The sequence below is a fragment of the Mastigoproctus giganteus genome, chromosome 5 (genome assembly GCF_048544385.1).
Source record: "Mastigoproctus giganteus isolate SK-2022 chromosome 5, ASM4854438v1, whole genome shotgun sequence".
Lineage (NCBI taxonomy): Eukaryota > Metazoa > Arthropoda > Arachnida > Uropygi > Thelyphonidae > Mastigoproctus > Mastigoproctus giganteus.
The window spans coordinates 222,298,170-222,314,699 of NC_143579.1; the positions used below are offsets into that span (position 1 = coordinate 222,298,170).

The window sequence follows — 16,530 nt, forward strand, 5'->3', positions numbered from 1 at the left end:
TGAATGGTCTCAAAAAAAATAACATATTCTCAGTGCCAGGCATAGAGTTTGTTCAATTCATATTTTGAACCACTCTCATACTTCAGCAAAAGTCAAGAAGTTTTAGGATAGAGAGCCATCCACTATCACATGCATCGATTAATCAATGCCCAGCTATGAAAGATAGAAGATAAATAGTGAAGTAGGTAAGTAGAGAAAAAAGATAGATAGTGAAATAAACCTTATATACAAACTCCCTAAACCTCGTGTCCTCAGCAGTATTGGTGGAGTGTTATTGAAAGAGCAGTGATTAGTGCAGTCACAGCATGTAATATCTTAAAATCCTGTTTCATGCATGTTTTTTGGTGTTGGGTTTGAAACTTTGGCTAAGGTAAAGAAAGCCAACGTGAGAACCAATGGAAACTTTACCAGGCAAACTCGTTTTCCCCTATCGCGGTTTCTCCCTGCATTCTCAGTAACCAGATTGTGCATGTTAGTCGATAATGTAGAAGTCGATAATGATGTATTGATTAGTTTTTCCTCATTATTAAAAGCAGGCTATTGGAATTCATGAGTGGGCTGAAATTTACTTAAGGGTACGCCCTCCAGACTGCCTCAGTCTTAGGGTGTTTATCTCCCCCTTCCCACTGTTTTAAAATAGGAAAGTGACTTCTACTGCCACTACTGATAACACGCACCGTCTGTAGAAGTCGTTTTCCTATTTTAAAACAGTGGGAAGGGGGATAAACACCCTAAGACTGAAGCAGTCTGAAGGGTGTACCCGTAAGTAAATTTCAGCCGCGAAGGCATTACACTCATGAACTCCAATAATCTGCTTTAATAATGATAAAAAACTAATCAATACATTGTTGTTGACTTCTGCTGTCACTACCAATAACGCACACCATCTGTTTACCGAGAATGTAGGGAGAAACTGCGGTAGCGGGAAACGAGTTTGCCCAGTAAGTTTTCCAGAAGTTTCCTGTTGTTCTCGTGTTGGCTTTCTTTACCTTTGCCATAACTTTTTTTTTTTTTTTTTGGTTTGGAGATCTCTTGTGTTTCTGCCACATGCTTTCTAATTTGGATTCAGGATCATAAAAATGTAGCCAATTTTCATCACCAGTCAAGATACAGATTTATTTGGATTAGCACGAATTAATTGATTACTTTGATTACTCCAACATATGATGTTTGTCACAATTGGATACGGTTCTGGGAACCCATCTTGCACAAACTCTGGACATGCCAAAGCACGCATGTATTATTGTTAAAATGCTTCCATGGGAAATAAAGTACTTTTCAAGTTCAGACACATTTCAAGTTTTTCTATTTTCTAAAAATTTTTTCTTCAACAACTGCAGTTGTTTCAGAACTGATTGCTTCAGATGGTTGATCAGACCTTGGATCATCCTCAACTGGCTCTGTCCTCTTTTGAACTCTGCAAACTGTCTTGTAACTATAACAAAACTGGGTCATTCTTTCACAGATTTCTTTAGCATTTCTATCCTCATTGGTCAAAAATTTGATGCTCAATTTGCTCAATATTCATTCTTCTTCTTCTTCCACAAACCAACATAGAAAATTAATTTTAGAAACTGCACGAGACACTGAAATGTAATTTTTTTCATGTTAATTTATAAGACACTAAGCTACCAAAGTAACCTATTCTATAATTTATTAATACATTTTATGTATTGTTTTTGCAGTTCTGTTCTCAGAACATTTTGGCCACCCCTCATATTGTATCATCCTGGAATGTTTTAGTACCCAGATAGTAATGAAATTTTCCACAATGATTTTTTTTTTTTTTTTTTTTTTTTGTTAGTTGTTGGTGCATCAGCTTCTGTGGCTATAATGCACCTCCCAAAGTTTTTGTATTTACTGTGATCCAAGCCTGAGGCAGGATTCGAACCCGCGACCTTTGGGTTGCCAGGCAGGCACTTTATCCACTTGGCTAGCCCGGTCGGCTCCACAATGATATTGCTACTTTTGCTCAGGACAAGGATTGTGTATAAGGATGATTTGAAATGCACTCTATTGCATTCATCCTTGACCCTCACACATTTAACACATTTAAATCCAATCGAGAACTTCTAAAACTATTTGGAAAACCGATCACAGAGTTTGACAGTAATTTCTAATGGGAATCCTGAACCAAAAAGTGTTACAGCAATAGGATAACAATTACAGCAAAAGTATTACAGCAATAGAAATTGCTGTCATTAAAAGCAGGCTTTACTATTTACTACATTCAATAATATTTTGATACGGTAATGCAGAACAGTTTTTTCTGGACAAACATAGTCATTGTAGAGATTTCAATGTCTAATTAAATTAATTACATCAATGACTTTATATGTTAAGGGAAGGACACTGTGTTATACTCAAAGAATGACAATAATCTGTGAATTGTTAAAAGGTGAATTTTATTGTTTAAAAAGGTTTTTTCATGTCAGTACTATATTTATGCTCTTTTTCAGGAAACAGTGACCAATACAGATGTTGACTCTTCAAAAACTAAGGATACAAAGAATAAAACTGTTAGTTTTATAAAAAGTACAAGTGTTAAAGGTAAACGTAAAGGTAAAGATGGTCCAAATGGTATCAAAAAGAAATTCAAAGGTAAAGATGGCCCAATTGGTGTCAAAAGGAAATATCAAGGTCAAGATGGTCCAAAACCAAAGAAGTTAAAGCTGTTTGAAATGAAAAAGAAAGATCGAAAAAAGTTTCGTCAGAAAGCAGAGAACAAAGTCTATGATTTAGGAATGCAATCAAAACATATTTGGGAAGATCTTAGGAGGTAAATAATGCCTTTTGTGTATATCATTTACAGTGATTATATAAGTAAATATATCATTTACTTATATAATCACTAGGATTATATTTAGTATGCTTGAAATTTCTAATTTAAGTTTGTGAATAGATTGAAGTTAGAAACTGTGCACATCTATATACTGGAAATTGCAACACTTAAAAAGACTGGGTGGATTCAAACAGAAATTTACATATGGAATGAGCATGATACCACATGCAAATATGTATTTACCATATATATTCACATGTGGCAAAGGTGTGGTCAGAGATCCAAACCAACCATTGTTCATGAATGCCACACAGCATGAACAGCAAGTGTCATGGTATGTGATGCCGTAAGTTATGATCCTCTTATTGTGGATGCACCCAACTGGCAACTATTTCAGGAACTCTGATAGCCTAGGGTGTGCTGACAACATCCTGTGACTTGCTGTACTGTCTTTTGTAGCACATCTTCTGGGTGGCATCATTCAACAAAATAATTCCTGTCCACATAGTGCTGTAATCTCCATACAGTGCTTACATCATATGAAACATATCTAACATTATGCCCCAGATTTTTCTTCAATATAGTACACTACTGTATGATTCTACTTCAACATGTAGTAGAATGTATTGCTAACCATGTGGGTTTTACTAGATACTGAAAATCATTTCAGTATCTAGTAAAACCCACAGTATCTAGTAAAATACTATTTCACTCTCTTGTATTTATCTGTATTTACTTTGATTTTCTGCTGAATCCATTACTTCTGTTTTGTCATTGCAATTTCCATATCTTAATGTGTATTTTTTTTTTTTTTTTTTTTTTATGACAACCCAAACACAAGAGGTATTAGAACCTGTAGTGCTTAGTACCGTGAATGGGTTGAATGTTGAGAAGATGAAAGAAGATATTGTTGACATTAGACTTGAACCGCTATGCATTGTAATTTTCAGGAAATACATATGAAGGAAAGTTGTTCTAGAAAACAGAAGTTGGATGAATAAATGAGGAAGAAGAAAAGTTGGTTCTATAAGTTTGAAGTTGGACAGTAAAAGGGTGTTGACAGGGTGCGGTACATGTTCTGATTGTTTTGGAGGAGAGAGCAGAAATTATAGAAGCCAATTCAGAAGAACAGCCCATGGAAGTACCTATAGAAAAGGCATGCAGCAGAAACAGAATGTCTATGAGACAGAGCATGGAGAGACTCTGTTTGAGATGAGTCATTAATTTACTTAATTGTGTCCTCTTTTGAATGGCATCTAGAAGTCTGAGAGAGGTTTTGGGTGTGACACCCAAAATGTGGGAACAGTATTCCATGGTAGGGTGGGTTTGCAATTTGTACAGAGTAAAAAGCTGTTTCGAAAAAAGTAATCATGCACCACATACTCAACTACTATTTGGACAATAAGCAAGTTTTCTACTCTTAGCCTGTTTGAAATCTAGTTTGGACTGATTAATAACTGCTTTACAATTGTTATGGGGTTTGGTGAAGACAGAAAATGAACCTGGAGATTTTGATACAAGCAAATTATGATATGCAGTGTTCTTCTCTTGAACAGCCTTAGCACATTTATTGGAAAACCAAAGTTTAGATAAAGGATTACATTCCTACAAGAATAATTTCACTGACACATTCTGGGCAAATGTTGACATCAGAAGATTTGAAACAGTAATTTGAGACCAAAGAAAAGAAATCTCGTAGATCATACCATTTTGCATTCTTGTAAGGCTAAACAACACAACACGAGGTTGAGAATGGCCACGAGAGAAAGGCTCCATTGGAGAAGAGACTATCACCAGGTTTTGATCTGAGGTGCATAGAGGACCACTCACCTTAATCGTGTACTTAGAAGGGTTGTTTGTGAGAAAAAGATCAAGCATGTTAGATGGTTAGGATTGATTGTCTGGTATTCTGGTAGGTAAATGAACAATATGTGCAATGTTATTAGTAATTGCAAAAGCCTTAGAATCTCAACCAGCTGGAGCTGTGAATGTTAAAATTACCGAAGAAAATACCTCACTGTTAAGAAAGTTGGACTGAAAGAAGTCAAGTTTCAAAGAGAGGAAGTTAAAGAGTTCCATGTGATTAGGAGTTGGGAGAATGATAGAGGCAACAGATGAATTTGACAGATTGTGGTAGAGAGATTTTAAACTAGAGAAGATCGAAAAGAGGAGATTACAAATTACTAAGTCTCTGAGAGCAAATATCAAAAAGGACATAACAGCTTTGAAGTGAAAGGAATCACGCAGCAAATAATTCGGACAACTGAGATGAGCAGTGGTTGAATCAACTGATAACTGGGAAAGGGTTTGGCAGACTGTAAGTGGAAATGGACATATTTTGAGATCAGAACTGAGACCACGTATATTTGTGAAATGAGCAAGGAAGTGTTTGGGAGATTTAGATCTTTTCGCAGATAAGTTTGTTCTATTATTTTGACAATTCATCGTGTATTCAGAAGTAAGACAAGGTGGCGAGGACATGCTGTATAAAGTAATGAAATGTTTGGATATAGCGTACACATGGTAAGAATATACCCAGCTCCTTGGTGCAATGTGGCCTCAACAATGCCCCCCCCCACACACTACTTGGACTCCCTCTAGTCACTATCTGGCAGCGAAGAGGCAGTGAGATTATACACCAACTGATCCAAAAGTCTCCTAGAGAGTTACCAATAGGTCTGGTGGACTATATAGCAGCCAGCTTGCAAACACCTTTTTAGAGCTGTACTTTTGAAATGTAAGGAAGATTGGATCTTTCCATGATGTCCATCATAATCTCAAAAGACATCAATTGTGCTGCATGATGGAAGAGATGAGTGGGATGCCGTATATTTTTTAACTGTTTTGCTTATTATCATTGAAATTTAACTTTATGCAAAATTCCCTGCATTTCTTTCATTAATGTATTGAAAATTTACAGTCTACTGCAAGAGCATAAGATAAAATACTTCATTCATATCTAGGAGGAAACTTCTAGAATGTGTTACTACTGGATTAAGGGTGTGCCATGAATATTCATAAATAATCATTAAAAATTCTATCTTTTTGTTGTTTTTTAAATTGGAGGCTTGAAGTCTACCACTTCAAGCCTCCAACAAACAAAGTGGTGGTAAATCATCTACATATATATATGTACACACTGAGTGATTGCTCAGGTATGAATACAACCTAATATTGTGTTGGGCCACAGTTCACATGGATAACAGCTGCTATTCACCTAGGCATTGACATCCACTAGATGTCTGAAGATGTTCTTAGGTATCCCTAAAGCTTTCCACAGTGTCAGAATAGATGATGATTGCATGTCCATATGCCTTACTTCCCATTCCAAAACGTCATACAGGTGTTGAATTGGATTGAGGTCAGACAAATTTGGAGGCCAGTGAAGATGGGTGATATCTTCACTGTGTTCCTTCAATCACTCATGCACAGTGTGGGCCCAATGAAACAGCCCATTTCTGTCCAAGTAAAAAATGTGACATGGCAGGGTGCACCTGTTCTCCTAAGAGCTGCCAGTAGGCCTCACCAGTGAAAAGTTGGTCCATACACACCAAAGGTCCTAATTCTTGGCAGCAAAATATGCCTCATATTAAGCAACCACCCACCACCTGCTTGAATAGTGGACACTATTCACGATGGGTCCATGGACTTGTGTTGTTTGCACCACACACAAAGGCAAAGGCAAATTCACCTTGGCATATTGCACCAGATATTTGGACTCATCCAACCAGCGCATTGTTGACACAGCATTTGCCATTAATGATGATCAGTTGTGAGGAGAGGATGTCTCTTGGGTCATCTGCCGTGGAACACCATATGTCTGAGTGTGCGGTGCATCATCATTTGGCGTATTGTTCTTTCATTCATCATAATGTATTGTGATGTCAGCTGTCACACAGTGACCTGCTGTTCAGCCCATGTGATATACTGCACCCTTTGCTCACCATGAATGTTCACCTTGAGTAATCCTTTACAGTTCTGTCAGTGGGAGGTGGTTTGACCTGTTCAATGCCATTCCTTGTACACCTTAACCACAGTGGGCCATGAGCAGCTGACAAGATGTGACCTTTCTGATATGGAAGCACTTTGACACATGAGCACCCACAATCATGCCCTTTTGAAACTATGATATCTTTACTATGTCCCATAACTGCTACTTTATCACTTTGACTTGCACAGCAGATGCAGATTACCACTGCTGTCATGTACGAAGCTGTTTGGCTTTTTATACTGTGAGCTATGCAGCATAGTCCATCACAGATGGGGTTGTTATAATTCAATGAACACTGAGTGTTAGTGATAATGCAACCAAATTTCAGGCAACTTAAATTTAAAAAAATAAAATAAAAAATTTCAGATTCTGTCACTTACAACTATACATTTAGATGTTATTATGCTACCATTTTCTCTTATTTCGATGTAAACCTTATTGCATCTTCCATAGCCTTAATAAAGGGACCCGGTTTACCTGAGTACTAACTGACTGTAGTTGTATTTCCTTTTTCACTCCCGTTTACTTTTGCTGACTATTTTATTTATTTTATTTTTTCCCTACTTTCCAAGCTATTGGATTACTTGAGGGGAAAGACCAAAGTACTTCTTTTTTTATGCTTTATTTACTTGGCTTATTTTTAGCTTTAATAACCTTTATCCTCCTCCCTCCACACTCACCCAGAATCACCTACTGGGATTATCAATGCAAATATATACTTATTGATTGATTTTTACTTATTATATTACTGTTATATGAAAATATAAAAAAAAAGCATATAATTGTAGTAAGTAAAAAAAAAAAAAAAACTTTAATACTTCCAAACCCCCTGAAAAGACATTTATATGCTGAAAAGAGGACTGTTTTTTTTTGCGTGTTACCTTCTGATATTTTGTGTTTCTGAGTTGATTGGTTTGAGGAAAGTAGCAGTCTCCCAGCCCTGCATGAAAAATTGGTACATCAGTGGCAACATATTAGGGTCATGCATAAGATCCTTGGATGAATTATGGGATGGTTACAGGAAACAATGGGTTGTAATTAATAGATACTTTTCAGAGTTTCATATATCAGAACAAAAATAAAGTAGGCTAGAGTTAGAAGTTGCATTCCTTGGGGATCCATGCTGGGATTGCTTCTCTTTCTGATTTTCTTAAATGATGTTGACAAAGGAATACAGGGTATGATGTCAAAATTTGCAGATGATGTGAAGATTATGAGAGTGGTTAATGGCCACTGCTCTTTTGGGTCACTTGGATTGGCTTAAATGCTGGTCAGCTAAGTATCAACTATGTTTTAATACTGCAAAATGCAAGTTTTTTACACTTGGAAAATAAATAACAGTCCCAAAATAATTTATACACTGAAGTGTTGAAAACAGATACGAAGTTTGACATGCAGCACAGGCAGGTAGGCAAATGGCAAGGTGAGCCCATGTCCTCTCAGTGATTTGTTAACAGGTTACTTTTGGATATAGGAAGATTACAATTCCACTATAACAGGCTATTCCAAAATTGCACTTGGAATGCTATGCCCAGGTGTGGAGTGTCTTGAAAAGGTTCAAAAACAGGAAACTCACCTTAAAATTTGACAAAATTCATGAGGAGAGACTTTAAAATATGTGGGCTAAAACTTGATAACTAAGTACCATGCAGGGGATCTGATTGAAGTTTAGAGGCTCTGAGAGGGAATAGTAAAATGAATGAAGATGAAATTTTCACAATATTAAATCACACTAGAAAACTAGAGAACCAAAATTCAAACTAAGGAGAGTGAATTTTTTGCAAGTTTTCCTTTCTAAAGAAAAACTTGTAGGAAAAAGTTAAGAACTGTAAATGGCTAAAGAAAAACTTTTTCCTAAAGTTTTCTTTTAGCCATCAATTTGGAATAAGTTGTTTTTATGGCCGATTTAATACTAATCTGAGGTTATTAGTAACAGAACAAGGAAGTTATACCTATGTAATAATTTTATGGATTTATATAGGTATTCAGAACAAAAATATCTAAATTGAGTTTTTTCTTTTAAATTAAAAACCTTTTAAACATTAATTGAAAAAAAAATTTAACTTTTTTTTATTGTATGACTTGCTTGCCGAAGTAGGAGTATGCATTTTATTTTGCATTTTTTTTATTAATTACATAATTGTATTATAATTTCATTTAGTTTAAAATTTGATTTACCTTAAATGTTTTTTCTAAATTTTAATTTAAAAAATTACTCTTGATTTTTAAGGAGTCCTTATGTGCTGTAATGTAATAACTAGATCGTATGTATAGCTTAGCTTAATTTTCAGCACTCACCTCACAGTAATCCGCTTATCTGGTGGAGAGTTTTACCACATACATAGTGGTTATAGGATTCTAATAACTTACAGGGATTATGGGTTTAAAAACTAAGTTATGGGCTATAAAATAGTTAGCATCTATTTTCTTTATTTAATTTAATTTAATTAAATTTCATAGAATGGAATAAAATAAAAACCATAGAATGGAAGGTGCACTTTCCTTTCTTAGAAAAATTTTATAGCCCATAACTTAGTTTTTAAACCCATAATCCCTGTAAGTTATTAGAATCCTATAACCACTATGTATGTGGAAAAACTCTCCACCAGCTAAGCGGATTACTATGAGGTGAGTGCTGAAAATTAAGCTAAGCTGTACATACGATCTAGTTTAAAAAATTACATAAATGCACATTTTTAATCATTCTGTATAAATCCAATTTTAAGTAGTTTTGAGTTGGTTTTGATTCTATTTACTCCACATTATTTGAGACTTTTAAATGCGGAATGCTACTGGCAGGCCAACTTCATTACTTTACCTATCGCTTTGCGCCTCATAGAATTATTCCATCAGAAGCAAATGGAACAGGTATAAAACTGCTATTAGCATTGTGAAGCAATCCACAATGAACAATTAATAAAATGAAAGCATGATTAAAGTTTAGAGATGATTTCAGTTGTATTTTATCGGTGAATAAACAGACAAAAAAAGTTATTGAGAAAAGGCATGCATAGGTATTGTAACTAAATATTTAAAAATTTTGACATGATAATATAAAATATATTTATGTTTAACAGCCAAGGCAATATGAGTTTGCATATCTATTGTGACTCCAAACTTGCTGAATTAATTGTTAAAGACAGCCAGGTTTTCAGCACTACAGTTCACAGTGGATTATGTATTTTTTGGTGGCATATGGGCTCAAACCTCCTTATTTGCAGGCACACGTGTGCTACTACTGAACCATAGTGGCTATTCAAATTGCATCTATTATTATAAATTTTACAATTTAAAGTTCACCCTGGTTATATTTTGTTGATAAAAAAATAAATAAATAATAAGGTAAAACAAGAGGGTAGGAATTTAAGCCTAGACCACAAAATATAATCCAAACATATAACCACTTGTTGTATTTTTTTTTCTTCAACTCCTAAGTTTGGCATTCTTTTTTCGTCAAAAAAAATTTTTTTTTAGTTACCTATAAAAATTATTATTTTTTTAAAATCATGTATGTGTATTCAGTATGTGCTGTTAGTAATAAGTTTCCCTAGTAATAAGTTTTAAGTGTTTGCTAATTTTATTTTTAGTGAAGCTTTGTTTGAAATTTTAATACCTTAAGGCAAATTAACTTGTAAGTCTACAAATTTACAAAACTGTAATTTTTTTTTTTTTTTTAATTATTATTCCAGTGAAAAATGCCCTGCTACAAAGAAAGAGATGCTGTTGAATGACCTTGTTAAATTAGTCAAGGGAAATGCCAAAGAGGTATGATTTATGCTTTCAACTTTTTCAATAATTTGTGTGAATTTAGAATGGAATAAGAGTTAAAACTTCAAAATATTATAAGAAACGAGAATTGAAAAAAAACAATCGTTTCTAAAGTAAAAGTCAATATATTCTAAGTATAATACCACTCGTGCATCACACCAGCAAAATTTAAGCATTTCATTGCCTGAACTATTTTCCTGAAATTCAAAACATCCATATTGTTCATTTATATTGTGTCTTTGCTTGGTTGAGAATTAACCAAGCAAAGACAGGATGAAAAATTTGTCCTGGATATATCAAAAATAGCAATTTATTTTATACATAATTTATTTTGATGTACAAAATAAATGAGTTCATAGAATATATTGTTCATGTTATGCAATAATAGTATTAGATCATAAGTATAGTGTAGCTTAATTTATATAATAAGTTACAGATCGCCACTTGAAAAAGGATTCTAAAACTTGAAAGAATCAGTTATATTTTTAAAATTAACATTTTATTATCATTATGTGCTATTAAACTGCAGTAAGGGCATTACTTTTCAAGTGTTTATTTTTTTTTTCCCTCCCTTTAAGTTTCAAGTTAGATTTACTAGAAATAAAAATACAGGGTGTCTCTAAAGTTCTGTGAGAGAAGTAGTGAACTCAAAATTAGAAATGTAAAATGCTTAATATGAAACAATTAAGCAGATTGCTTCAGGTGACAATGAGGTGTTTTTTGTTTTACAGTTCCTTAGAATTTAAGAAGCAGCAGATCTTCATTGTATATTGGACAAGGTTTTCATGGATGGTGCTTATCTTTAGATAGAACGAAACAGTATAAAGAAAAATTGTAGACAGTTGCACTTCACTTGCAATGTTTATGGTACTAAATGAAAATAAGTCTAGTGCATATTGTGCCAGATGTCATGGGCAGTAGAATTTTCTTTCTGATCAGTGCACATTCTCTGTGAATTCTTTAGATCAGCTGTTCATATTTATGAACAGCTAATGAAATGTTTTAAAGTACACTTTTGAATTGCTCCATAGAAAGAAATTTGGAGTCTAGTGATCTGAGATGTCATTTTGCCAACTTTAAGACAATGTGGACTTAAACAGGCCAAAAGTGAAGAAATTCTCTGTAATTTGGATCCAGAAGCTGATGAAACTGAATCAGATAACATATATAAATATAGAGGAGATTACCGCAAATAAAATAAAAAAAGTAATGCCAATTTTTTATTTATATTTTTGAATATTTCTTTAATTTTTTTATTTGATTTTATTTTTTACAATAATTTCACTCTAATGTTTTGCCATAAAGTCAAAATAGGGAAAAATTAATAGTTGAAATCATTTATGTACATAATTTTTCAGTTTTAACAAACTTGCAAATTCCTCAAAATAATTCACCCTGGATCATATTCGCATATGGTCCAAAAACCCAATTATGAAAGGGTTAAGTGAACAATTCATTTTTACAATCACTATTGTAATGCAAAATGGGAGTGCAATGGATGTATGAATACTATAGAGTTGTGTCAAGCCTTTTGAAAGTAAGCAGTCTTATTTTTAGATATCATTTCTGTCATGCATTGGATTATTTGTGTGAATCGACACTTCATTAATGCACAAATAATTGTTTTTGTTGGTCTCATTTCTACTGTATCCCAAAAAACAGTTATTGGCTGATATTAATTAGGTAAACAGTGGAAATGAAACCAATAAAAAAAAAAATCAGAATATAGGATGGAAAAGTATGGTGAACTCATGAACATTAATGAATTATGTGTATACAAACAAGAGAGGGGGGGGGAAAGATTATTAATATAAAATGTTGGTATATACTAAGCAACCTGAAACTGAACAGACAGATTAAATTACATGGTCTGTCCTTATCTTTGTCTCACTTTTTAGTGAGAGAAAAGGACAAGAAACAAATGGATAAGTGACAAAACCAAAGTAATTAATATACACTGGTGTTCAAAGAAAGTGCATCACCCCTTAAAATTGTAATTGTTGTCCGAATAATGTAAGTATATGGCAGTATTTCTTATAGATTGCATCAGATAAGATTGACACGCATAGGTGATGACGTAATATTGCATCAGAGTGTCTTGTAATCAGTCGACAGTGAGTAGATTTCTTTCCAGACTCAAGAATACTGGTTCCGCTGATGGGGAAAAAAGAAACTGGACGCTAATGAGTCTCTATGCCTTAAAAACCATAAAGCTTCTTCTTTTGAGCTGAAAAGAGAATGTGAAGAACATACAGGAGTGGTAGCAAGTGCAGTAACAGTCAGAAGAACCTCCTCACACAAAAAATGAAAAAGGCCCGATTAATTTGGTGTTAGGAGCATGTCAAATGAACCCCCATGCAATGGAAGTCAGTTATTTTCTCGGATGAGAAGAAATTTAACCGCATATCTGATGAGAGACAAACGATTCACCATAGCCGTGGTGAAGAATACCATCCAGACTGTATGATGTCTAAAGTGAAATTCCCTACCAGCCAAATGATATGGGGATGCATTTCATATCGCAGAGTAGGTCATCTGCAATTTATAAAAGGTTTCGTAAATGCCAATGGATACCTGGCTATATTGGAAGGCAAATTGCTGCCAACCATTAGAGACCATTTCAACCTGCCAAGTAACTGCATCTTTCAGGACAACTCTGCTCTTTGTCATTGGGCAAAAAGTGTAAGTAGGCACTTCTGTAGACTATGTATATATTAAGTGCAATAGCATCATTAATATACAGCCATTTCTGAATTAATAGAATATTTATAAGGTGGCATCCATCACCCAGACGCCACTGTTTCAGGGCTATTTGGCCCTTCTTCGGTGGTGGGTAGGTATCCAAGTGGTGCAGTAATGGCAAAACGGTTATGAAGTATAACTCCACAATATGAGAGATTCTTGCTCGCAGCTTGAGGCTTTAGCCCTAAATGCATCTTAGCACTTCTGTAGTTACTTTAACTTCATTTCTGCATTACAGGTTTGACAGTAATGTGTTTACATTTGTTACAGGTGAAAAAATGTGTTTTTTTTTTTTTTTTTTTTTTATGAAAACCCCAAACACGAAAGGTATCAAAACCTATAGTACTTAGTACCGTGCATGGGTTGAAGGAGAAGTATGGGGGGAGGGGGATGCCGGAAACTTTGCTCTAGAGACTAAACATGGGTTTCACCACTTCAAGCCTCCAATAAGCAAAGTGGTGGTATTTCACCGGTTGATGAAAGTCATCTACCACCTAGCTGGAAGAACAGTCCATTACAACTCTTAGCTGGCCAGGAAACAGCCCGGACCTGAATCCTGTAGAGAACTGTTGGCATCGTGTGGAGTCTGCAGTTGCCAGAAAGAAACCAGAGACCCTTCGTGAACTTCAGAAAGCCATAATTCATGTTTGGAACCAAGAACTATCAGTTGATTATCTTCAGAAATTGATCTTGTCAATGCCTCGACAGTGTGCTGCTGTCATCAGGGCCAGAGGCGCAGTTCAACTAAATATTGGTCAAATTTTCATTTTGTTTTCCATTTAAAATGATAAAGTGAAGCAAATTGGGGTCTTCTGATAACATTTCAGCCATAATTGTCGTGCTTACCAAAACTTCTGTATAAAGGTTGCAAATGCTCATTTTGAAATATATTGTGAGCACCTGTCAAATATTACTTAGCTTTGCCTTAACTATTAATAAATATCTTTTTTTTTTTTTATATATTTCTATTTGTGATATTAGTCATTAATGTAACATACCATCACGAAAAAGGATTAGAAATGTGAAATTCTTGTTACAGCAGCCAGTTGTAAGAGGGTTCAACTGAGGCCGAATGAAAATGATGATTTCACAATTAAATTATCAAATGTTTTTTTTTTTTTTTTTTTTTTTTTTAACATTTCTACAGAAAATTTGAAGATAAAGGTATGCTGAATTAATGGTCCTTTGTTTTTTTATAGTTGATATTTCGCCATGATACAGTTCGTGTAATCGAATGTTTGTTATCTGTTGGTACCGAGGAGCACAGGACTATGGTATTTGAAGAACTAAAAGGTAAGTTTTTTAATAACTAAGATGTTTTCTTTTTTATTTATTTATTTTATTTTATTTTTATTATTATTTTATTTTTTTTTTTGTTGGATGTTAGAATTGAATGCATTTTAATTTCCACAATAATTTTGAGTATTTCAGAAATACAGAAAGCTGTTTAATGAACTTATCAAAATAATAACTTCAACCATTTCTATGTAAAATGTATATAAACATAAACACTGAAAGAATAACAGTAAATTGAATTCTGTTTACTTTACAGAGTATACACTTATTGCATGTATTGTGTTTGTCTGGGGGTGGGGAGAATGTGTGTGTAAGCATGTATTATGTGGAATTCTAATGAATACACTTGTTAAATTAACGGAGTTATTCACCAAATAAATTAATCATCACATTTAAAATGCACTGTGTGTGAATAAAAAGTTACAATGTTAGCATTATTGAAGCAATAACATGCTGTAATGACTGCCAATTACACACCAATATCTCTATAAACAATATGTTTAATACAAAAGTACATTTTTCATTGTTCAGCTTATCAGTAGTTTCAGTTGATTCCAGATCATGCCTACCTTGTGTTCAGAAAGTATTCCTTTGTAGAATCATCCCTAGGTAATAATTTTTATATTTCTGTAATTCCTGTTTGAATCCTTGTTGTACTGTGTTAGTTGTCTGGTGGCACCAGGGGTTTACCCCATCTCTGCTATCCTTGTTGCACTGTGAAAGAAAAACTGTAATGTGAATGATGCATCTATGAAGTATGGATATTTTGTGTTGTGAATTGCATTATGTAAATTAGCAATGGCTGCATTTTTAGAGTAAAATAATGGAATGTAATAGAGTTTGCTTTTCTAAAGTTATGTAAGTAAAAAAGTAAATCTTTAGTTGTAATCAATTTGTTTGTGGTTATGATGCTCATCTTAGTATTGTAAGAATGCTGTGAAAAAAGAAGGCAGTAAGCAAAGATAACATACTAGAATCCCTTTTTTTTTTTTTTTTTTTTTTAATTCAAAATAGTTTTCACAAACATAGATGCAATTTCTTCTAGGGAAATAAGTTGTCCAATGAAAGTTCCTTAAATTGAATGGCAGAGGATTACACTATTAATTAAGCTTTATATCAATCAAAGGAAAATGTTTATAATATTGCTGCTCCATAAAATTAGTGAGTTTTGTATAGTTGAAGGTTTTTAATGATGAAGAATAAATAATACGAATATATAACATCAACAACAATGTGCAAAAGCCCATGTAGATTTTCAAGAAATAACAACAATAGGATATAAAATTAAAATATGTAAGATATTATCTAATGAATTCAAATTTATATAGCCTGATATAACCGAGTGGTCAGCGCAGAGGTATATTAGCCCACATGTTTGAATTGATTAGGGTTCAAACACATATGACCACTAAACACAATAATTTTTTGTATTCTCTGTCTTGTAAATTCCTGTGCCCCTATATGACTGTCTGAGAGTATAAACAGAAATTCATTTTTTGACATGTGCTAAATTTTTTTTTTTTTTATGTAAACCCCAAACACGAGAGGTATTAGAACCTATAGTACTTAGTACCATGCTTGGGTTGGAGGTTGAGAAGACGAAAGAAGATATTTGTTGACACTGTACTTGAACCTCTGTAGACTGTAATTTTCAGGAAATACGTATGAAGAAAGGTTGTTCCAGAAAACGGCAGTTGAATGAATAAACAAGGAAGATGAAAAGTTGGTTCTGTGAGTTTGAAGTTGGACAGTAAATGGATGTTGGCTGGTGGCGGCACATGTTCAGACTATTTTGAAAGAGAGAGTGGGAATTATAGAAGCCAATTCAGAAGAACAGTGCCCATGGAAGTATCTGTAGAAGACGCATGCAGCAGAAACAGTACGTCAATGAGACAGCAAGTGGAGAGACTCTGTTACAGATGAATCATTAATTAACCTAACTGCCCTCTTC

The 16,530-nt window shown here is 34.1% G+C and overlaps 1 protein-coding gene across 1 annotated transcript in view; it reads left to right on the forward strand.

Annotated features, from left to right (window-relative positions):
- The window catches only part of peng (Pumilio and CPL domain-containing protein penguin), an 88,484-nt gene that overhangs the window by 14,882 nt on the left and 57,072 nt on the right, over nucleotides 1-16,530 (forward strand). The window contains exons 3-5 of the mRNA XM_090374801.1: nucleotides 2,460-2,779; nucleotides 10,463-10,538; nucleotides 14,483-14,576. Of these exons, the coding sequence (XP_090230927.1) occupies nucleotides 2,460-2,779; nucleotides 10,463-10,538; nucleotides 14,483-14,576 (490 nt within the window). The remainder of the gene's footprint in view (nucleotides 1-2,459; nucleotides 2,780-10,462; nucleotides 10,539-14,482; nucleotides 14,577-16,530) is intronic.